The following is a 25,094-nucleotide window of genomic DNA, read 5'->3' as shown; positions in this document are numbered from 1 at the left end:
CTCGCAGTTCAAACGACTTGTAAAATAACATTTATAAATGATATAAGTATAAATGTAAATGCTGTAATTTACTTACATATGTAATATAATTTATGTTTTATCTACATATAAAAACACAGTGTATAAGACAAAGCAGACATCAGGCTGTTTTTAATGAGGTGAATTTGTTTCTAGCGTGTTATAAAAATACAGACTGAAACCCAATGAATAATGGTTTTGAACTACAAATGTACAGAAAACTGACAGATAAGTTCAGAATTTTCAGAAATAAGCCTCTGTTTAAACAAGCTAGTTTTAATTACATTTAATCAATCAATAACTTTAAAGCCTACAAATTCAATCAGCTTTACTCTGTCAGCATATAATTTGTAATAATTAATGTAATTCTGTCCCTGAAGGTGGAGTAAAAGAATTCAAAATTTCACATTGTGGGACAGGCTTGGAAAAGCTGTATGGGGGAAAAAAATCTTGGAATTTTCCTTCGGTAGTGAGGACAGACAGATGAGCACCCGTCTCATTACTGTCTTTTTTTCTCAGGCATACCTGACCCAGTGTCAAATCTGGAGGTCCAGAGGCAGCAGAATCATCAAGTAAAGCTGACATGGACACCTGGAGATAACCACAACAGAGAAATAAAGGGTAAGGAATCGTGCCGAGTATCTCGCCATTAGGGAGAAATGACCTCTGATTAATCAGAACGCGTGGATTTTCCCCTTGGAAAAGGCATCCACAAGGCTTGCTGCTTTCATCAAAATGACAAAAGCAGCACTGTTGCCCCACAACCTTGGCTCCTTTTGTATCCATGCGCGGGGTCATGACACGCGTACAGAAGGGGGCAGAGCTGACATTGCCACACTGCTTTCATCCCTCGCTTCTCATTTGAACCCTCCCATGGATGCCTCTGCTTGGGAGCAGTTTGGGTGGGCAAAGCAAGAGGTCGATCATGGTCCTCCCTGGCTTCTATTTTTCTCTTAGAGCAGCACTTAGAACATATTTGTGGCTAGAAAGCACCCCAGGCAGCAACTTTATATTTCTTTGTTGATATTGTGACTTTTCACCGTTTAAAGCAATCAAATGAAAAAGACTGACTGAAACAAAAGTACGTTTGTCTCCTCATGGAGACTGCTTCTGAACTTTGTGCTTGATGTGGGGAAGAATGAAACTCTGACTTTGGGTTTTACTGATTAGACTGATCTTTATAGAGATGGCTTGTTCATGTTATTGTGGAAATGCAAAAAGTTGTGATTTGATGTTAATGCCTATTTTACTGTAAGAGTCGGGAGTCAATGCTTCCTTTTCCTTTTTTAAAATTACCTCTCCTCACCTCTCCTTCCCCATTGCTTCCCTATTTACTTTGTATTTTGTATTTTACATTACTTTATAACTCAATAAAATGTTAATGATTGTAGGGGACAAGAAAAGAAAAGAAAAGAAAAAGACTGAAAAGATGCAGTTGTGTGTGATGTGTAAAATGACTATTCAGTGCTTCCTTGGAGTTATCCCTAAATTTTGAAGCTAGATATAACTCACACATTGGTGAAAATGCCATCTTAAAACTTCTCGGTTTCTGTGTGTGTGTAGAAATACAGAAACTGTTCAGTCAACCGAGGTACTGAATTAACCCAAATGTCTGGATTTGCACATCACACCAAACCAAACATTAGCGTCATCTATGTACATGTGCTTTGTAGCACAAAACTAGGAAAGCCTTAGGGGCCTAGTGAAAGGTGATAGCAATTTTAATAAGATTTTTTTTAATCATTCAAACTCTTGAAATGCTGTTTCCCTTCTCCATCACAGAATATAATGTGTTTTGTGAAGAAACCAAATTTGGGCCAGCAGAAAAGGAATGGTTAGCTACGGTCCCAGGAAACCAGCCTTGGGCTATTCTTAACCTCTCTCCATTCAGAAGTTATAACTTCTACGTGCAGGCCAGCAATGACCAGGGGAAAAGTGAATTAAGCAGCCAGTCTGCCAGTCATGCCACTGATCCCGCAGGTAAGAAAGTTCAAGATGCCGGAAGAAGGCTCTAGGGATGGACCCTTGTTATGGGCAATGGTCCTTATAAAAGTTAACCCAACCATGCCATGCACAAAATAGTGTTGCCCCACAAACATTGGCTCCTAATGCCTCTGGGACAGGCATTTTCAGTCTGGGAGACACAGTGGATATTTGGCCTTGGTTGATTCAAAATATACAGACATCCCAGTATAACTCTAGTCTCTTTGTTTTCCAGCACCTGAGAGAAACCCAACTAACGTCAGAGGAGAAGGAAATGAAACCACGAATATGATCATCACCTGGACGGTAAAATATTATTTTACCTCAGTGATATTGGTCCCAATCTCTCGTGCTCCTCACCCACAGATTCAGTGCCCCTGGCATCATTTATAGGACTCAGTTGTAGTGCAAGGAGTGGTTGCTGTAGTTGTTGAATTTTTACTGAAAAGACATTCTGATTTTTGTGTAATTTTTCAAGGTTGATGGATTTATTTTTCATGGAAAGATTTGTCTTAATGTATAAGGTCCTTGAGCATGTCTGTGCAAATATAGCTCACCATCATGAACACAGTCCATGGGCTTAACGTTGTCAGGCACATGGGAGGCTTAAACAGATCCCCAAAGGAAGTAACATATGGGTAGTTCACAAGTTAAAACCTTTCATTTAGTGTCTTAATCAAAATTACAGTGGTACTGAAAAAAGTGACTTATGACTGGTCCTTGCACTTACGATGATCACAGCATCCCCACAATCAGGCAATCATAATTTGACTGTTTGGCAACTGGCATATATTTATGAGGGTTGCAGTATCTCAGGATTGGCAGCCATTTGCAACCTTCCCAGTCAACGTCCGAGAACAGAGTCAATGGGACAAATTGGATTCTTTTAACAATCACATGATTTGCTTAAGAACTGCAGTTATTAAGTCAATAAGGTGGCAAAAAAAGGCTTTAAAATTGGTGGTGACTCCCTTAAGAACTGCCTTGCTTAGCAATGGAAATTCTGGTCCCAATTAAGTTATATGTCGTACATGATTGGAGATCTACATTTGGGTTTTGCAAGCCTCTTTATTCTTGTTCTGACCCAGACTTAGCAGAAACAAGAAACAAACTCTTTGTCACGAAAACTCCCTCTTTATTTATCTCCTGTGAATTAATGACATTCACACACTGAAAAGTCCAGGCAATAGTCCTTCAAAGTGTTAACTGCAGTAACAGACCTTATCAGTTCCTTGCCGTGAGCTCCCAGTGGCAAAGCTATAAATTAAGTTCTGGCAAGCAGTCTCTGAGGCACGAAACACGATGAGCCAAATCTTCAGCAATCCGAACTGTTGTCTCCTATGACTACCACTCCCCTTGCCTTCTATTTATTCCCCATCCAGGAAGAGGCCATTCAGCGTCCACATGTGCCTTGCTTCCTGTGTCGACTCCTTGTCCTCCGTTGTTCTCTTCTCTAACAGTTCTGCGCATACGCGCATCTGGAACAGGCCCCAGCTTTTTTTCCTCTCACTAATCTCAACCTCCAAAGGCAGCTGCCCATCTGGTGGCTGGGAAATGTCAGATGGCCCTGGCTCTATCTCTGCGTCTGACGCAGAGCATCCATCAGAGCCTTCCCCAGACTCCAAAGCTGGCCCAAGTTCCTCCCCAACCTCAACGCCTGAGTCTGCCACCAGCTCTGCTGGCAGCTGGCGGGCCACAACAATTCTATCCTTGGAGCAGATTGGACTGAAACTGTCCCATATGATGGGACTGAAGGATGGTCTCTTCAGGAGGAAGGGCACCACTGCTGCCTTCAAGGCAATCGACATTTTCCAAATCCAGATGCACACATCCTGTTCAACTATCTGAATTTTGCAATGTTCTGATGGGTCTTTGGGATGGAAGTGTATCTCCATTCCTGTGATATCTGTACTTCAATCTTTTCAGTTCACACAGTTATCTAAACATGACCACACTTCATGAGAAATTTCAGCTGTCTTTGTTTATATCCCGCCCCCAGAGATCAAGTGGATGAGTACACAAGGGATTTTTAAAAGCATCTTGATTCTGGCATTTCCTCCTGAGAAATTGTGATTTGTTTGTACCTAATTCATTTAATAATTTAAATGGGAAGCAAAGATCATTCTGTATCATCATGCTCTTGATGCTATATATTTATCACGTCCACATTCCCTTTTGTGGTTTGTTTATTTATTTATTATTAAACATGTACTTTGTTAGGCATCTGTAAGCACTTAAGGCAGTTTACAGCAATACAGATAAGTTGCTTATGTGTAAATATGTTAAGTTGCTATTACTTTGCTAGCTTCCTGTGCCGTTCAAAATCATACGGGCTTCACATGGTGAATCTTCCTTTCTTTAGCTTGCCATGTGTTCCATTGGTCAACTTGCCACGTGTGTGGAAGTGACAGAAAACATGTGTGTTGCAAGGTCTGGAAGTCATGTTTGTGTTGAAGCAGTGTATGCCCCCACACCCCAACTGTCCATTTTAGTCACTTAACTCTGTTTGGTTTTGCTATGTTGTTTGCGTTCCAGCAGAAATAGGTGGCAGCATACCAGCGTGCTTCTTTTCCAGAATTGTCCCTGAATTGACACGCTTGTCATAATGATAGGTTATTTTGGCTGAATTCCCAGGAGGGAACTGATGCCAGATGCTTCATTTCAGAGAGGTGTCTACCAAATTCAGCTGCTATTCCTGCTACAGCTGGGCTGGCACTGGTTGCTCCACATGGTTCATTTGTAGCGCCTAAAGGAAGATGCCATGTAAAATCCCACACATTTCAAAGATGCCAGTTGCTTTTTGTCTCCTGAATTAGCAATGTCTTTCTCTTCATGGAAAAGGGGGCGTTGGTTATGGAAATCCCCTTCCTTGTTAACGCCAGCAGGATTCCCAGAAGCGCTTTGACTCAGACTACAATTGGGATAATAAAACTAGCTTTGTAATCAAGAAGTGTTAAGCATATCGTGCTCTTATTTGGAGAAGGTGAAATGAACAGAAGTATTTAATCCAAAAAAAAATTCCTCATTTTCAGCATTCTCCCAGTAGAATTAAGAGCAAAATACTGGTACTTTAAAAAAGGTTTTGTTTGCTTGATTGTTCCTAAGGAGAAGACAAAAAGTAAGCCTTGCTTATAAGTGATATTTGCATTTGCGAACTGTTAACAGACAAACTTTAACTTTGCTTTAGCCATTAGCTGAAAGCACAAAAAGATGACCACTGAGGAAAATCTGCAACATACCTCTATTATAAGATGTTTCCTTTTTTTTTCTTGCCCCCATCTCGTCTGTCTTTGTGCCTCCACCTGCTGGTGTTTTGGAGACATGTGGTTCTTCCAATGCATGGTTTCCTCAATCTTTTCTTGAGCAGTGCCTTCCTTCCAGATTTGGCCATTGCTGCTTACCTCATGTTGTAGCAAGAGATGGAAAAGTAATGCATCTCGTTTGGATGGCCAGAAACAGGGGTGGGTTCCAATGTTCCCTCTAATTTTTTTTCAGTGTGAGTGGAAAAGTATAGTGTTTGAGCAGCACATTTTCATGCCTGAGCATCTGAATTTTTTTCATAGATGTCACCCAAGACAACAACGAAATCAGTGTTATTTGAAACTCAATTCTACCATGTAAATATACATTAAGTAAAGAAATCTCCCTATATACAGATAGTCCTCAATCTATGACCCTAATTGAGCCCAAAGTTTCTATTGCTGTGGGACATTTCTTAAGTGAGTTTTGCCCCATTTTACAACCTTCCTTGCTACATACAGTTAAGTGAATCACTGCGGTTAAATCAGTAACCTGGTTGTTAAATCAATCTGACTTTCCTACTGACTTTGCTTGGCAGAAGGTTGCAAAAGGAGACCCCAGGACACTGCAACCATCATAAATATGAGGCAGTTGCAAAAGATCCAAATTTTGATCATGTGGCCATGGGGATGCTGCAATGATCATAAGTGTGAAGAACAGCCCTAAGTCACTTTTTTCAGTGCTGATGTGACTTTAGTCATTAAGTGAACTGTTGTAAGTTGAGGACTACTTGTATTCAAGTTCAATGGATGACTTTCTATGGGAAAAGGATCAAAACTTCCCTCTATCCACATTTTCCATACTATGAATTACTTTATATGCTTTATGCTTTCCCCCTTACTATCCAAAAGTCTGCAGTGATATTAGCAAGTTATGAATAAATTACCAATTGATGTAGATTAGCAATTGGGGCACATAAAGAAACAAACAAAGAGGGGAGAGGAGGGAGGGGGAGGAAGGAAGGAAGGGAGACACACACACACACAAACACACACACACACAGAGAGAGACAGAGAGACAAAAAAGGAAAGGGGAGAAAGAGAAAAAGAAAGGTGAGAGGAGGGAGGGAGGATAAGAAAAAGAGGCAGAAAAAAAGAAAGAGAGAAAGAGAAAGAGGAAAGGAAGGAAGAAGGAAGAAAGGAAAGAAAAAAAGGAAGAAAGAAAAGAGAAGGAATAGACGCCAAAAAAGCAAACAAGGAAAAGTAGGAAAAACTTTCACTGGAAAACACTATTTTTCCATCAGCGCAAAACTTTCCTAAACAAGGTTAATTTTCCGGATTTTGAGTTTCTGGTCTAGGCGGACCAAGAAGCCTCTGTTTTCTTTTTCTTTTCGAGCAATAAAATCAAATAAAATCCACGGAGCACCAGCTGACTCCCCCTTCCTGCGAAAAAAACCTCGAGCCCCTATGCTCCGAATGCAGAGGCTGGATTCAGACATGTGCCCACCCAGCGTGGGCTTCCATTTGCTTGCGTGGCCAGCACCTCCCACACACCCGCATCTCAGAAGTGGAGCCAACAGCGGGGAGCCCAGCCATAGGGACTTAGCCAACAAACTGCGACTAACTGCGACGGAAGTATGCTCCGCACGTCCCACGGAGAGTTTGCTGTTGCCGCTGCTCCCCCCCCTCAACTTAACTTTGCTCCAGGAGGGAATGGCCTCCCTGTCAATCAACCACGCGCCGGCGGAGGGAGCCCAATCATAACCCTAGGCAGCCACATTTCTGTTGGCCAAAGGCCCGCCTTCTTCTGGGTGTGTCCAGGCACTCTAATATCCCGGCCCAGCTGATAGAAGCCTCCTAGCCGCCTGCAGCTTGTCCATCATGCTAAAGATCCCTGCGCGGCAGTTGGAAACTGCTGCGCTGTGTTTTGTTGCCACCTGCGCATCCGCGCACCCGCGCAGCTTAGAGGGAACATAGGTGGGTTCCTGCCAGTTCTATAGAAGAGGTTCCACAAATCTACATTGCTGTTTAGAACCGGTTCCAGCTCCCTCCCCCCGCCCATCCGCACATCATCAAGATGAAGAGCGAGAGGAGGAATTCTGGGAGTTGAAGTCCACAAGTCTTAAAGCTGTCAAGTTTGAACACCCCTGGGGTTTTTTTCTCTAAAGAGTTAGGGGTGCAAGGGTCTTGTAACTTGACAGCTTTAAGACTTGCACACTTCAATGCCAGAGTTCCTGAGCCAACATTTTGGTTGCTTGTTAAGTGAGTTTCACCACATTTTACAAGTTGGCCACACCCACCCAGTCACATGACTGCCAAGCCACTCCCACTCAGTCACATGGCTGGCAAGCCACTCCCACAAAGCAGGCCACACCTACAGAAGAGGTTCTAAAAAAATTTAAAACCCACCACTGGCCACAACCCTAACACATGGCAAGCAATTGGTCATGACATAACTGCTCAGGCTGACATTTGGAAAGGAAGTGGCAGACCACCATTCTTTCCTGCTTATTAATTTATTAAACACATTTATGTAGCAGCCCAATTTATACATAGATGACTCCATGTGGCTTACAAAATTTAAAAAAATCCACCATATAATAAAATCCCATAAAAAACCCACATTCCACTCCCCATGACATGAACAACACAATCAAATCAGCCTCTCTTTTTGTTTGTTTCAAGGTTTTTATTTTTTATTACAAATGTTGACATATTTTATAAACAAAGTGTTTTCTGGGTCTTTCCTTTTACATCCTCTCATAAACATAATCCATTTTACATCATAGTTCTATTTCCAATTTCAGCCATATTATTATTTCCATATTTTACATCTTATACTTATTTTCATCTTAATACATAAACAATATCACTAATTGCCGCTTCAAAGTTAAACCAAATTATCATTTCATATTTCATATGTTGGTCTATTTTACTATAAGCATATATATCCTCAAATTCAGCTTTAAAGAGCATTTAATTTAATTTATCTACAATTGACAATATTACTATAATTTCCTTATATCTTAATTAAATACATAACATTAACAATCTTAATACTATTCTCTTTAATCTACTAATATATGTCTTCTTTCCCTTCTTCCTCCTCTAACCATTTTCTCTTGGGCTCTCAAACATTCAACTTCTTATTAATTTTCTTCTTTTCCCCCATTGTCCTAGCTTCTTCTTCTTCTTTGTCTTCTTTTTATGATTATTGTATCTTTTCTGGTCCAGAATGCAGCTGGTCCAGAATGCAGCCGTGCGGGTTATTATGGGGAGTACTAGGTACTCCCATGTAACACCTTTCCTGCGCGAGCTGCACTGGCTACCTGTGGCCTTTCAGGTGCGTTTCAAGGTGTTGATCGTCATCTTCAAAGCGCTCCATGGCTCGGGACCTAGTTATTTGCGGGATCGCATTCTACCCCATACATCCCTGCGACCAATCCGCTCTCACAGAGAGGGCCTCCTCCGGGTACCTTCCGCTAAACAATGCGGGCGGGCGGTGCCTAGGAGTAGGGCCTTCTCTGTGATGGGCCCAACCCTCTGGAACGACCTCCCCCCCGATATTAGAACCACCTCTGATCTCCGCTCCTTCCGCAAGAAACTCAAGACCCACCTGTTTCGAGTAGCTGGTCTGGCCTAATTATAATTATAATCGTAACTGTATTTAACATCTATTACTACTTTCCTGGATGGCTTTTTAAATTTTATATTGGGGTTTTAAACGTGTTTTAAAATTGTTTTTAATTATTTAAATTGGTTTTGGGGTTTTATATACAGACAGTGTGTGTGTGTTGTTTTTGTTCTTTGCCTTATGTTATTTTCTGTTGTTTTGATTATGAATGGTCTGTACACCGCCCCGAGTCCCTACGGGGAGAGGGGGCGGTCTATAAATTAAATAAACCTTAACCTTAAACCTTCTTCAAAATCTTTTTTCTCACTTTTAGTTTTATTATTCTAGTAGCTTTCCCCAGGGTTTTTCCTAGTCACTTCCCTTCTTTGCTGTTTGGTTGTTTCTTTTTCGGGGGACATTCTTCTTTGTCTACTTTTTATCACTGTAAATCCTAGTGAAATCAACTAACTGTTTTTATTTTCAGTTCCTTTTTCTTCCCTATTATCTTCTTGTGCTTCATTTGCCCCCTCTTCTCCTATTTCCTGGTCTGTATGCTCCATCTGGTTTTCTGACTTTTTTTTTACAACTTGAAGTTTCATGTGCATTTTTTAGCATCTCAAATAGTTCATCATACGTCCAAAGCTCCATAATACAAGTTTAACTAATTTAACAATTTTCTAAAGTTTTTGGGTTATATCACATTTAATTAAAGCTTAAAGTCCATGTAATTCTTTCCCCCCTTTTATTTCCAAATTCTAATATCCAATTCTAATGTTAGTCCAGTCCAATCCAAGTTAAAATTTATTTTCTTCCACAGCTATAGACAGTCAAAATGAAACAATGTTGCAAAAACAAGCACTCCTTAAAAGTTCTCACAGTTACAAAGTATCTCCTGTAGCCAAGGTCAAATTTCACAGCTGCACGCTCACTTTTTTTTTCACTAAGTGTTGTAGTATTCTCATCTCACCAGTAGATGGCTCTCTCCAATCCACAATACACTCCCAACAGCTGACTGTCAAAAACTGTCAAAAATCACTTTAATTCCATAAAAAATAGAAAAAGGAGAAAAAGAACTCCCCCTCCTCCCTGGGTTCTTTCCTTTTATTATTTTTAGTATGTTCAACTCCAAATGTAAAAACAAGTATCTTCTAAGGCTTTAGCACTTTAACCTCCACTGTTTCCTTTTTCCTCCATAGAATTCCCCAAATGCCAATTAGCCGCTGATTCCGCTCCGGGACCCTTTTAAGGTTCAAAATTAGGGTTTCTTTTTACCTGTGAGTTGGCCAATCACTCACCCGGTTCCAACACTTCGTTCCAACACCACTCCTGCACAAAAAGCTTAGTCCGGTTGCCCCAGCTTTATTGTGGTCATTTGAACATGGCCACTGCCCCCACTTTCAGTTTGAAGAGCTTTTCTCCAACTTACTGAGGAATTGCCGTTTCCTCTTGGTTGTCTGAGACACCTCTTCTTTTTCCCCATCCCTCCAAGACAGTTCCAGTCCAAAGACCGCCCTGACAGCAGTTTGTCTGGTTGGATTTTTGCAGTGCTTATTAGAGCCCACTATTTTTCCAACCAGTCTCGTTGCGACGCTTCCAGGTTCTCCCCAATCAAATGAGCCTCTTGATTGGCTCTATCTCCATTCATGGTCCCCAGATCCACTGGCAAAAGTTTTTAAAGGGCCTTTTGGAAAGACAACAGGGTGGGAGTCAAGTGTATCTCTTGGAGAATTATGTTCTATAAAGAAGGGCCCACCACCAAGAAGGCTCTTTTTAGTATTCTCACCAGATGTACATCCCTAATTGATGGATTTAATGTACAGACAATGAGAGTACAGTTTAAAAACAACAAGTGTGAAAATCTTTGGCAGGCTCATCCCCTTCCGCCCAGTGGCGGGTTCCGGATCTCGTTGCAACTGGTACAGTGCAACGGGGCCCGGCATCCTCCACATGAACGTGCGCAGCGCGCACATGCATTTTTACCATTGCGACGCTCCGCAATGCCTCCGTGACGCTCCAGCTGCTCGGCGTCATACACTCCGTGTGCATGCTGGAAGCCCCGAAGAGCTCAAATAGGTAAGGACGGCGGCCGGCCAGGTGGGCCCTCCGGAGCACCATACCAGAATGGTACCTGGTGCTCCCGGGAGGCACCGGTACATCCGTACTGGAACGTACCGATTGTAACCCACCACTGCTTCCGCCCCATGTTCCATTTTTTTCAGCTGTTGCTCTGTTGCTGCTATCTGTTGTGATAGTCATGAGTCCAGGGACAGAAAAAGCAGCATATTCTACTCCATAGCCCTTTTGTGACTTCCAATCTGACAACTTTCTGGTGCCATAATTCTGGCTGTTGCAACAAAAATCAAGAGTGGACAGTATGCAGTAGGCATTGGAAGAGGTCATAACAAGATGGGTAATCAAAGAATAAATACAACAGACTGAACAGTCCTGAGGGACAAGAACCCCTTGCTGCAACGGGATTCTTCAGACTCATGTTTTTTTATTTAGTCCCATAGAAGATCATATTACTAAGATGGACACTACTTTGGGATGTTCAGACCTCTAATTTGAGCTACAAAGAGTGTGTTTTTAAAATACTATCCTCTTTCCTGGGAATTTGGATGGGATGAGCTCAGTTATCTAGCCTACTGTGAGTTGTACCTACCTCTTTATGCTATAAATATTAGAAGCTGACTTTCCTATCACCAAGACAGAGGAAATATGAAATAAATAGCACCTGTTAGCCAGGCCTCTGCTTCCTGCATATCTGAAATACCCATGTATTTTTTGTGAGGATTAGGTCACAGTTTGATTTAAATTCATATTTGGTTAACTGAACTGTAAGGTTGTCCATTGCCTGCTTGTCTTCTGAATACCCGAGGAAAATAATTAAAAAGAAATGGGGTAAATCCCCTTCCTAAGCTATTTTAGGTCAGGTAATAAATTAGTTCTGTAGAAATAACAATTCAATTGCTAAAATTCCCCGTAAACCCTAATCTCAGCTCAACAATGACTTGTTAATGAAAGCACTGTGAATAAAAAACTTGCTTGGAAAAGGTATTTTCAACCAGGAACAATACCCAAAGGCTACAGATTTGTCTTCTACATCCACATTTCTTTGGTGTAATATTCTGGTAATATTACGATTGATTTTTATTTCCATCTTTGCTATTAAAAGTGTAATATTCTTCAGTTTTTTCTTTAGCCTAAAGGAAATGAAAGGAAAAAAGGTCTAAACTTGTCATTTCTTTGATTGCATGACTCACAGCTAATTCATACATTAAAAAAGAATCCCTCCTGTTATTACTCTTCTTCTACATTTCATAGATCTGCTCCTGAATTTTGGGATCGAGTTAACCCAGTGATCTGCCTCAAAGTTCTAATCCCTTCAATTTAGATGCAGGCTCATCACAATTTGGTGACCTTTCATTATAATCTCTGGTCCAGAAGTCACAGACCTACATTCCACATTCTCTCTACAAGAGAAAAATACCCCTTTTGTGAAACAGTTATCATTTTTAGCTTTCAATCAATGCGCTAACTATACTCCAGGTACTGCCTACATTACCTATGAAGTGGCTTGGCTAGATCCTTCCTTCATTCAACCCATATCTTGCTAATGGAAAACCTATATAATATAAATGATAATAATATAAATGATATTTTAATTTAATTTAATTTAAATGCCTTTGTCCCTAAACTTCCATGTTCAAACTACCAGGTTCCCAAAAATGACTTTTCAAAACATCTTCCATTTCTTCAGTTACATATGTGGTTCCTTAGCAGATTTGCTTTGCTTAACTACTAATCTCTGAAATGGATGCATTCAGTGAGACACTGCAGTGGTAATATTGAAAGCCAGCCAGCCATGTTAAGCTGGATATAATCATTCCACAAATGGATGCCCTAATCTGAAGCCTTGCGTCTTCTCTTCTTCTGCTCAGCCTACATCTGTTTGCATCTACCAACAAGCAGTTTCTGAAGTTCTATTCATGATCGGAAATTGGCAGATGGATCATAAATGGATTAAATCACTTTTATAGGTGTTTGCTCTAATCCTTCACATTACTAAGATTTATTCTTCCCCAGCTACTATCACTGTGCATTTTAATAACCCCCACAGTGACAGAGGCAGCTGAACGTTGACTCTGTCACTGAGATGTTCTCTGCTTATTTGAGAAAACTTATTTTTCAAGGAGACAGCATATTACACAGACCACCAAGGCCTCAATTTGACAGCATGGATTCTCCTGTGCAGACATTCAACTAGAAGGTTACATTGCTAATTCTTAGAAAAACCTGTGCCCTTAAGATGGACTTTTATTTCTAAGTTTGCTATAAAAAATTGTAATATTTCAGTGATTTTTCAAGGATTTCTTTTTGCTTAAAAGGCAAAAGGTTTAAATTTATCATCTGTTTCAGTTAAATATGTCTCTGTAAGAGGTTATACTATCTTCTTGCACAGCTAAATGTTTCAAAGATCTGTTGAATTTACATCCTCTATTCTGCCTGTGATGGCAGGCTGTGTCCATGAACCCAGTTACAACATGGAGTCGATTTATGTTTCTCAGTCTTCTAACCGCACAGCTGTGCAAAACTGCAGTATCTATTGGTATGCACCTGTTGACCCGCAAAGATCGCAAATTCTGCATGTAATTGCATGAGTGCATCGTTCATGAGAATACCATACCCTTCTGAGCAGATATTTCTTATTTTGCTTTCCATGAAGTCATGGCCCATTTTTCCTTTTAACTGAAAGCTACGGTCAAAAGGATGAGTGGGCTCACATTTCATCCTAAGCTATAACGAGGTTCACTTAAATTAAGCAAGATGTGTGAGTCCATTCATTATAGCTTTCTTAGGTATATACAAGATCACTATAATTTAAAAGCCTTGACATTATGTGTAAACACAATTAATTTATCCCCTCCATGAATTTACTTTTTAAACAAAAACTGACCAAACAAACAATCACTTGCTAATCATTCACATTTTACACTAAGATTAACTTCATAAAGTTTCAAATGCTCTAGAAAGGGCAAGAGAGAACCCTTCTCTTTGTGTTCTTGAGCAATTAGTGTCAAGAGGCCTACTCCCTCTGATCCTGAAAATACTGTGACTAATAGGCATTGATAGTTTTATCCCCCCATTGATTTTTCTAATAACTTTTTAAGGGTAATAAAAGCAGAGTTGATAGCTACTGCTGCTTTTTCAGATAACAGAATCCACACACTCTGTGGTGAAAAAGCCTATGATTTAGTCTGTCACAAATCTTTCACCTTTTGTCTTCTTTAGGGGACCTAAAGGTCCCCTGCTGGTGACCTTCTACTGATACACCATAGAGAGCATTTTAACTTACTGCACCTGTGTCTGGTTTGCCAATTGAACAGAGGCAGATAGGACAACACTCCAGAGGGCTAACGTCATTGCCCAAAGGATCATTGGTTGCCCTCTCCCTTCTTTGGAAGAGCTTTATAGCTCCCACTGCCTTAAGAAAGTTCAAAACATTCCTAAAGATACATCTCATCCTGGGCACCCTTTTTTTGAACTATTACCATCTGGCAGACGGTACAGGGTAATAAAAACAAGGACAAATAGGCTGAAAAACAGTTTCTATCGCAGGGCAGTAACTATATTGAATTCTACTGTATAGTGCAATATCGGTTTTCAATTCAATTGTATAGAATGTGAAGGATGTGTGTTTGTGTTTTATTTTTATAATTATAATGTACACTGAAGATGGCAATTAATTTCATTGTACGAGTTACAGTGACAATAAAGTAAACTAACTAAACCTAGAGTTCTAGAATTGTAAGAGATTATGAAAAGCTTCTGTTTTCTTTTTGTAGAGTGTTTTCTCACAATTCTTCTGCCATGCTGGCTGGAGCTGCGAAGTGTAAAAATCCAAATTAATTAGTAGGCTACCAGATTACAGTACCTTCCTCTGTTTGAGGCCAATGTATAGCTTTGATTTGCTATTGTTATGCAGGAGTGAAAGTGATCTCATTGCCGGCTTCAAAACAGCTGGAAAAGATTACTGAAAAGTGTTCTGCCAAAGTGTTCCCATTCAATGAACTTTGTTCTCTCACCCAAGGCTGCTGTTGACTGTACATTTTTTCTCTTCCTCCTGCTCATTTTTCAGCCCTTGCCTCAGAAGGAGTGGAATGCCCCAATGGTGAAGTATCGCGTACAATGGCGGCTTGAGAATGAAGGACAATGGGATGAGGTGGAAGTTGAAGAGCCTCCTGTACTGGTGACAGATACCCCTGTCTTCTCGCCTTATGAGATCAAAGTGCAAGCACAGAATGATTTTGGCAAAGGGCCTGAACCTGAACCTGGAAAAGGTTACTCAGGGGAGGATGGTGAGTAATGAGGGATCCATTCGCATTATGCCCATAGATTCAACAAAACTCAGTTATGTTACAAATTGAGGGAGTTTTAATCCCAGTACATCTGGGGGTCAAATGGAGGAGGGGTGGAGCTAATGTAGATGATTTCAATGCCAACCGTGGCAGGAAACCAAATTAGATGCTGAGCACTGATCTTCTTTTTCGAAACATCCAGTAGAACATTGCTATGCTATTATTGCTCTCCACCCTGAATTTAAGATTTCCATTTCTCTCACATTTCTGAGGTTGTTTTTAAATCCTTATTTCTGAAAACGTTTGCTTTCGAAAAAGAAAAAAGGATTCAAATGTGTTACTCTTGCTTCCTCCAATGAGAAGGAGTCTGATAGCATCCTTGCAGGCTTGTTAGTTTGAAAATTGCTGTTGGAAAATTTTTGGTGCCTCCTAATTTTTGAAACCCATAGTCCATTGTTCTCAACCTGGGCAGTTTTAAGATGCATGGACTTTAACTCCCAGAATTCCCTAGCCAGCATTGCTGGCTAAGGAATTCTGGGAATTTAAGTCCAGGCATCTTAAAGCTGCGCAGGTTGAGAAACATGCCACAATCTATTGTGGCTTTTCTTCTATAATGTCTGGCTGCCTTCAAGGACAGATAGCTCTGTTGGATGGTGAATGGTTTTACTACTTAGTAAAACAAACGGAGCAGGATTTACTTCTCGCCCATATCCAGCAGAAACTGCCAAAAAGATAAGTAACAGTTTACGCCAACAGTCCTGTATAATTGGATGTTTTAAGCATACAGAAGTCTTTAATGACAGAATTCAGTTCTTGCTTTCACCATCATAGTCACCTTGGTCATATGTAGATAAAAAATACTGGAGACAGGTCCTTGAAATGGCTGGATTTTATTTTTTCTAAATTGAGGGTGGGCTGTTGCCTGTTTATTCAGCCAGCAGTTTCAACTAAAACTTTCCCAAAAATTCAAACTGAAATTTGTGTAGTACTGGAAGACCTTGACCCAATTAACATTCCAATACTGAACCTACTTAGCTAACCTCACTGGGAGATTTCTTAGTAATCATTTCTAATATTGCACAGTACATTAGAGATTTCTTCTTTCACTTCATTTTAATTTATATTTGTGCCTCCTGTGATACTCCAACTTTTTTCTCTCTCATGCTGGCAGGGAGGAGTTTTACTGTACTGCTTAGAAGGATTGGGAATGCCATTTCTGATTTTTTTCTCTCTCTGCCAACTTTGCTTCCAACTTGATAAAGCATATTATACAATCAAAAAGCTTGCTGTTGTGCTACTTCATGACATTTGGGACTATCTTAATAGAGGAATTCCCCAACAGGGTTTTCTTTGGGGATTTGGAGTCTTGGCACTTGCAGAATTCCCAATGTCATGTCTCTTTGTAGAACTGTCAGGCTGAACTTTCATCCCCCCTTCCTTTCTTGCTGAAATTTTAAGTGTAAAGGATCCCTCTTTCCCCAGTGCCTGAGGCTGTCCCTGAAGATCTTCTGATTGAAATGATAAACAGCACTACAATCAAGCTTTCTTGGATCCTTCCCAACAGAGAGAAAATTTTGGGACATCTCAAGGGATTCAAGGTATGGCATAAGAACTTCGCATTGTATCCTGGAGGACAGCATTTGAAGTACTTTTTAAATTACTTGGTGCCCTCGAGATATGTTAGAATTGGACATATCTAGTGGTTGGATAGATTTCTGCAGCCTAATTGCGGTAATACTACTCCTAGAATCTTCAAAGGGCAGGCTAGCTGGAGTATTATGGGTTAAAATTCAAAATATTTGGAAAACTCCACATCCAGAGTGGGGGTGGGTGGGGTGGGAGAGAAATGTGTTATGTCAGAATTACTGTAAACATTATCTCTCGTATAAATCCTGCTAACTGCCTTCATATTGTAAACTTTATCCTTCATATAAATTCTCAAGCTATTGTAATATTGCATCTCCAAGTAGTAAAACCAGAGTAAATAATATATAAAGCGTCAACTGATGCAGAACAAATTTCACCACATAAGAGGAACAGTGGAAAGTCCTCAGGTATAATATAGCCACATAGGTTACAAGATGTGGATGTTTATGGTACAGAACTGAGGTTGATTTGCTGCAGAATTGCTTTTTAATTTTTTTGTTTTTTAAACTCAGGGTAAACACTGGCCTGTGGGACTTCAGCAAGACTCTGAATAGAACTGCCATTCGGCCAGAAGTTTACTGACCAGGCTAGAATTACAACTGAATGTAAACCCAGAAATTGTATGTTTTGTTTGTATCATTTCCCTGCTTTTTGTGAGCGATTCCTTGTTAAAGGTGCCCTTCAGGGAAGGGAACATTCGGTACATGCTGAAAAGCGTTTTGGCCTTGTATGCCTTCTATTCATACAAATTAAGAAGGAGACATAATTCTTGACATGCTCAGAGGCACTCTTCCAACACATTTTGGAGGGGAGGAGTGAGCGATTCCACTTACGATGACAGGCATTAAAAAAAAAAAATTGCCAATACTGAGTGAGCTGGTAGATGTGGGTATCTTGAATCTGGGCAAATAATTTCTCCCTCTTTCTCTTTCTTTCTCTGAAATTCCACCTTCACCAGGTGTATTACTTCAGGCTGGGAACCCTGGCAGAACGAAGCCGCCGACAGGCCCATCTTCACTTCCATCCCCACGGGGAGCTGCTGATTTTGGGGAATGTGTCTGAAGTCATACTGGGGGGCCTCAGGCCCTGGAGCCGGTACCAGGTTCAGCTGGCAGTGTTGAATGGGCGGGGGGAGGGGCCCCGCAGCGAGGCCATGGAGTTTGTTACACCTGAGGGAGGTAAGAACCGGCCGCCTTTCACCCTCAGACCTTTCAATCTGTGCTTCCCTCTATCTACCTTCTGAACCTCTTTCCAACATCTGCTCCTATTCCTAAAAGCTCTCTCTGTCCATGTTACTTTATTTGGACCTCGCATTATGTGCAGAATATCTGACAGAATGTACAAAAGAGTTGAAACATGAGCTGTGAACACAGAAATCCTTTGCTCACAGGCCAGATCTGAAAGGCATGGGATGTGCTGAAAGGAAACAAATCCCAGGCTGTCCAACTGTTTTCCTATTTGGCAACCCAATTTATGATATTTTAATTTTACGAGAAAATATGGAATGCAACCAGGGAAATAGTCTATAAGGCAGAGGTGTCAAATTTGATTTCATTGAGGGCTGCATCAGGGTTGTGTTTGAACCTTGGAGGCCTGGGGTGGGCATGGCCAGCTCAATACCACTCGTGTTGGGGCGCCTGTGGTGGGCCGAGTGCTCTGCCAGCAAAAACGGGCTCCTGAACTCTGTTTTCACCTGCGACGGCCTCCTGCAATCCTCTGCCAGTGAAAACAGGTGGCCCTCCTGAGCTCCATTTTCTCTGGCAGAGGCACCGCAGGCGGTCCTTCACTGTTTCCAGCGCAGCTCCACAGGCTGGATCTAAGTACCCCACAGGTTGAATCTGGGCCCCGGGCCTTGAATTTCACACCCTTGGTATAAAGCATAAATCTGGATTGAAGGAGGGTTAATCCTAAATCAAATAAATTAAAATGAGCCTCTATTAACCACAGCTTCCCCTGCCCGGTCAATTAATCAGTTTGTAGAAACCATTGTCTAAAAAGTGAAACTTTGCGTTAAGTAGATATTGAGGGGGGGGATTATTGCTGTTATTGTTACTATTACTGTTATACAGAAATAATGGTTAGCACTGCAATAGGAGTAATAGTAGAAAGTGGGCAAAATATATTACTGCATATCTGAGTGTGGATCCATATCTGAGCTGGATTTTTTTGGATTGGAGGAAATTATGTTTTTCTTTATGTTATTAAAACTTAGTGAAGGCCTCATTAGTTAGCATCATTTATATGCTGCCTCAGTCATAGATTATCTAAAATTAACACTAAACTCGAAAATTCTAAAAACATAACAATAAAAATGCAAACCACTAAAAACAAAAGCTAGAGAGAGGGCTTTGGGTCAAGCTTGAGTTGACAATCTACTCCTCAAATGTTCCCTGTCAGTGTTTCTCAACCTTGGCAAATTGAAGATTTGTGGACTTTTAACTCCCAGAAATCCATGCACTTAAAGCTGCCAAGGTTGAGAAACACTGCTCTATGGTAAGGTGACCAACTTTCTTACAATGAAAAGGAGGACAAATAAATTGGAAAAAATATATCGTAAATAAAAGAAATATTTTATTCATTGCAACAATAATACACTAAAATATGATATATGCATAATAAAAACATTTGCAACATTTTATATTGTAATTATGCTTACATGCCTGTTAATTATTATTTAAATGAGTACTTTTCCATTGAATTAATATTTTTTGTCAATGTATCATCTTGTAACAATATATTGGAAATATCTGAACAAGAAATATCCTTCATATTGGATTTTACGGCAAGTGCTGCAGCTAGAGTATCAACATTTAATCTCGATTTCTCACTTGTCCAAAAATCATTGGCAATTGAAAAAAACTCTTTCAACTGCTGCATTAGTTCCAGGGTAGCACAACGTAAATTGAACAAGTATAAATAAATGTTCACATGGAATATGTTCATTTTTGAAATGGCTGAAAATATCCACCCATCTTTTATCAATTTCAACGTTTTGATTTTCCCATTGTATTAATTTTTCAGAATTTAAATATACATTCAGTCTTCTAATTTCTTCAAAGAGACAATTGTCGTCTATTTTAATGTCTAACATTTCTTTAGATAAAAATTCAACACAAGATTCAATATCTGTTCAATATACTTGCGATGAAGTAAAAAAAACACCATTAAAAACTGTTTAATAAAATATGTCACATAACGCGCAACAGATTAGCCTTCAAATATCAAAAAGGAGGACATGTAGGAGGAAACTTTTCGAGGGAGGACAGAACTTACAAAAGAAGGACTGTCCTCCCTAAAGGAGGACGGTTGGTCACCTTATCTATGGTAATCTTAAAAGATTATAGTAAAGGTACCATCTTGGTCTCAAGGATAAGATGTTTCATTGGGCTTAAGCTGTCATAGAAATCCATTTTTGGAACTCAGGACCCCTCACTTTTTGTGATCTGGTAATCCTCAGCACAACTCCCAATTTGCGTGTTTAAGATAGACTCTTGTGGTGTAGTATTATGTCATGTAGAAAAGACATCAAACTCTTTATTTCCCACCCTCTGAGTGGCAGAAAAATTGCAGTACAGCATTGCAGTCAAAAAGGACTCAAAGCATACCTGTCCTTGGGACTTGAAGTTTCCCATCCATTCTACTGTAGGATAATTTTATTTCCTCTTCATAACAACAGTGATTTCATTCTATCAGGACCTCTGTTGTGGTTTTGGTTGCAATACTAAGGTGACAGAGAGTGTAGATAAATTAAGAATTATGCGATGAATGCATTGTTAACGGCATATAGATCTTTTGTTTTGATGGGCTTCTTCTTGCTAATAGGAATTTGCTCCAAGTATTTGGAGAATGCAAAAGGATGGAGCATGCCCTGTCTACTACAGCTTTCTTCCCACTTATAACCCACTCCTTCACATTTACATTCCTTGTGCCCTTCACTCTCCATTTCTCTTTGCCTCCTTACGTAGTACCTAGCATCCCTGAATCCTTTCAGCTGGACTATCTCTCGGACACAGCAGTGTTGCTAGAGTGGATGCCTCCAAAATTCCCTAACGGGAAATTACTGAGATACGTGTTGGGATATCAACAAGGTGAGTCTGTAGCAGCTCTGGGTTTTTCAGGGTCTGTACTGTAGCACAGGGAACCCGAAGAGGAAAACCCTCACACATATTTTATATTTAGGTATGTTGCTTTTGATGCTGCTGTTCTTGTCCCAACTTTCTTCGAGTGATTTTTACTTCTGCATCAATACTGTTAATTAGAATGATAGAGTCAAAGGACCTTTGAAGGTGATCAAGGTTCAGCAATGAAGGATGCAGCTAGAATCTCTGTGAGATGACTATCTGGCCTATACTTAAAAATCCCCAGCAAAGAAGAACAACTGCTTCTCAGATCAAATACTTCCCTGATGTTTTGCTGAAATTTGCTTCCTGCCGTTTCCACCTGATGTTGTAATCCTACCTCCTGCTGTAATACAGAAGAAGAATAACCCTCAGTCTTTCAGTTAGTTCAAGAACCCTACCATTTCCACCCTCCTCCCCTCAAGTCTTGTTTTCTATAAGCTGAATTTACCTCTTCTTACAATATTTTTTCAAGGCAGAGACTGGTTTCACAGGATTTTCACCATGCTGGTTTCTATGTACCTGCGTCTTAGTAAAATATGTGGCACCAGAATGGGTTATAGTTTTTTGAAAGCAAAATGATTGCGTCTTCCTTCCATTCCTTTATTTTCAGTAGTAGATAATCATTTTTCTGATGAATCTGAAAGGACTTAAAGAGACTCAGGATGGGAGACATATTAAAAATGGAATCTGATTTCTAGCATATTGTGGCGAGAATCACTAGCTAGCATTCGGTGGTTTTTGCCACAAAATGCTAGCAATCCGATTCCATTTTTAATATCTCTCCCATTTTCCTTCCCTTAATGCTTCTTCCTTCTTGCCTGTTTTATGCTTGTTGAACACTACAGACTCAGAACAGGATTTGCATTTTCTGGCTTGTTACCCGCCTTCTCCAAGCTGACAGGTTCTGTGAAATGAAATCCATCCGATAGGGACAGCAAGTTGGATGACAATGGTATTATTGTCTGATAATTGACCTGTTACTCTTCTGCCATCTTGTGCCTAGCCAATCAGACAGAGATGGATATTGGCAACATCCACATCCCAGCCACCCAGTTAAACCTCAATCTCAGCGATCTTGATCCCCGCACTCCCTACAAATTCTCCTTGTGGGCAGAAACCAAAGAGGGTCGAGGAGAAATATCCTTACTTGAGGAGCATACAATGCGCGAGTCAGGTATGCGAAGCCTTAAAAATATTTCCTACTAATATTAGAGAAAGGGATGATATATTTCCTACAATATTCTCTTAGAAGCCATGGTTAATGTGCTGAGCTTAAATACACTTAATCCCACCCACCACCCCATCCCCGGTTTGGTTTGATCCTTGCCTTTTGTTCAGAAGCTCATTTTGAAAACATGGTGCTCCCTGTTTCAATTTTCACTTATAATAACTCTGTAAAGTAGGCTGGGATGAGAGACTATGACTGACCTGACCTCCTCCTGAGCATCCATGGCTTTATGACATCTTTTCACACTTACAACCATCACACTATTCCAGCAATCACGTGATTGCAATTTGGCTCACCTTTACAACCAGTGGCAGCATCCTGCAGTTTTGTCATTGTAACCTGTGGCCCATTAGGGAAGTTGGATTTGCTTAATGACTGCATGATTCATTTAACAAGCCTGGTGATTCATTTAACCACCATGTTAAGAATGGTCATAATATTGAATCATGTAATGATTCACTTTATGACTGTTTTGGTGATGGAGATTCTGATCTCAATTGTGGTCGTAAGTCAAGGACTCCCCTGTGGACCATAATTGGCCCTATGATATTTCCATAGATTAAATCTCTACTAGGGTTTACTCGAATTGTTTACACTGTTAGCCTGTGCCTTTCTACGTCACAATTCCTTTAATTTTGTCCTCCTTTCAGCTGTGAAAAGCTTTGTGAGTGTGTTCTGCCTATTTCGTTATATTGAGGCGAGAGTTGGGTATTCAAAAGAAGCATGCATGTGAAATTGAATACAATAGAATTAGTTACTTAGTGTGGGTGGTCAAATAAGAAGAGGTAGGGCTGAGAATGAACGAGTGCTGAATGAATGTGGATTGAATTCAAAATAAAATGACAGTATAGTCTTTCAGGTGGTAGAATGCTTGGTTTAGCTTGATATAACAATATGGAGAAATGTATTGAATGGTTTGAGTGCTATGTTTCCTAATATTTTCCCCTTATCTCACCTTCTAATTGCTTTATCTAACTATTTCTTATTCTTTTACTGCGCTCTACATAATGCTGCTCACCCAAAAGTAAATAACATGATATGAACATATGTGTGTCTGTATCTACTCAGCGATACTGAAGTATCAGATGTCATAGTGGATGGTCCCGCATGTGTAAAGCAATTTGAAAACAGGAAACTACAGCAGCCGTGTATCAGGTTGTGTTGGCAACATAATCAGAACTCATGGAGAGAGTAACCATTAGGCACACACAATGTAAAAACATGGAATTTTTAGCTAAAAACATTAATATTCACAGGGACCATTTTTTGTGCAGTTGCAGCTACACTACAGCAGCTCCTTCAGGGTGGGAGTCCTTTCTTTGATCTCAGCTTTACTTTTTTTTTCTCCCTTTACTTTTTAAAAGCTTCTTTCCAGGGATCCCCCCTTCCCCGCCCCAGATGCCTGATTTTGTCTGGGCTGGGAAATTAAGCAAAGGCAGGTATGAATGAGGAACTACCACAGAACCTGCTAGGCCACCGACTCCATTGGCAAACTAGTTTTATATTGCTGCCACAGAAATTGGATGAGTATGTCCCAATTCCCACAGCGGGAATATAGTTAATCTGGTAGTTTTTCTGAGGTCTTCATGACCTTGCTGTTCGCTCTGAAGCCTGCAAGGGTGGGACTTGTGTAGATTCTCCAGAGATTGTGATTTTAATACTTTTCTCCCTCATTTTCTCCCTGCCTCTATGCCCAGTGAACTTGTCTTTTGTAAACATCAGTGTGGGTGAGACAGGAGAAAACTTCACCACCATCATCTGGATCCCTCGTCAGAACCAGCGAGATGTGGAGTTTGCAGTCCAACTTATGAGCAAAACAGGTAAGAGGAGGGAGGTGGATGTCCTCTTTCTTGTATTGTCTTCGTTGTCCTATCTCAGCCATGAGTAAGCATCTTTTGGGGTGAAAGGCTCTGAAGATCACTCACTGTTGATGCCCCCCTACAAAATCTTCTTTCACCAACATCTCGTACCATAGACATTCTACCACTCTTTTCCTACACCTGAAGAGGGAGGGAGGGAGGAGGGAAAGGGGGAGAGAGAGAGAGGCTTTTCATTCTATTCAAGGCTTCAAATGTGTGAGCTTTCCAAATCTTCCATTCAATTCCAACACTGAATGCAGGACTAGATGGAATCTATGACCTGACCCATCAGGTTTCTTCTTATTGTTTTTTCTTCCCTCTTTCCAGTCATCATCTGTAGCAATATCTTTGGCAGGGACGAGGAATTCTCCCTGCCTGCCAAGCTGATTTATTGAAATTGCTAATTTTATATGTTGCAAAACCAGTGATTTGCAATGGGGCATGTTTCTTCCTTTTGAAGGCCTCCTCTTGTAAATTCCTACTTCCCTTATGAGGAAATAAGTGGTTTTCGATGACTGGGAGTCCATAGCAAAGTCTACTTTCCATCAGCTAGCTGAAGAATAATGAAAAATTGGGTATTAATCCGTGACAGCAATACATTTATAACTGGCTGGATTCCTACTAAACTAAAATCAAAGGCAACACATACTGGTTCAGGAGAGCGGGGAACTCAACCATAACCTTTTTCTCTCTCCCTTTATTTCAAACAGACAAAGGAAAATGGCATCCTGTAGGGAAGGCCAGTTCTGGCCAGGGCTCATACAGCATTCCAGATTTGCAGCCAGGCAAGCAGTATTGTGTTCGACTAGTGAAAGAACACCGTACTGGCGACATACAAGTCATTTGGGAGTCAGATGTGGAGACCAGTGGTGTGGGTAAGTTACATTGGAGAACCAGGAATCGTCCAAGACATTATTGTTTATTATTTATTAATTAATAATCTAGAAATGTTCAAAATTCATCTTTTAAAATTACTTGTTTGTTGTTTCCTTAACTAACTTATTTGGCCAGAATAGGATCAGAGGTT

At 40.4% G+C, this 25,094-nt stretch overlaps 1 protein-coding gene across 7 annotated transcripts in view; it reads left to right on the top strand.

Moving 5' to 3' along the window:
- Window positions 1–25,094, top strand: part of L1CAM (L1 cell adhesion molecule) — a 96,235-nt gene that overhangs the window by 54,328 nt on the left and 16,813 nt on the right. For all 7 annotated transcript variants that reach the window (XM_081938908.1, XM_081938911.1, XM_081938910.1 and 4 more), the window contains 10 exons: window positions 538–639; window positions 1,801–1,998; window positions 2,237–2,307; window positions 14,993–15,212; window positions 16,695–16,810; window positions 17,818–18,037; window positions 20,825–20,947; window positions 21,984–22,154; window positions 23,906–24,028; window positions 24,778–24,942. In XM_081938908.1, coding sequence (XP_081795034.1) covers window positions 538–639; window positions 1,801–1,998; window positions 2,237–2,307; window positions 14,993–15,212; window positions 16,695–16,810; window positions 17,818–18,037; window positions 20,825–20,947; window positions 21,984–22,154; window positions 23,906–24,028; window positions 24,778–24,942 — 1,509 coding nt within the window. The remainder of the gene's footprint in view (window positions 1–537; window positions 640–1,800; window positions 1,999–2,236; window positions 2,308–14,992; window positions 15,213–16,694; window positions 16,811–17,817; window positions 18,038–20,824; window positions 20,948–21,983; window positions 22,155–23,905; window positions 24,029–24,777; window positions 24,943–25,094) is intronic.

Source organism: Natrix helvetica (assembly GCF_964273705.1).
Source record: "Natrix helvetica genome assembly, chromosome: 1".
NCBI classification, from domain to species: domain Eukaryota; kingdom Metazoa; phylum Chordata; class Lepidosauria; order Squamata; family Natricidae; genus Natrix; species Natrix helvetica.
The sequence above is the reverse complement of the archived record's forward strand: the minus strand, read 5'-3'. Positions and strand labels throughout refer to the sequence as shown.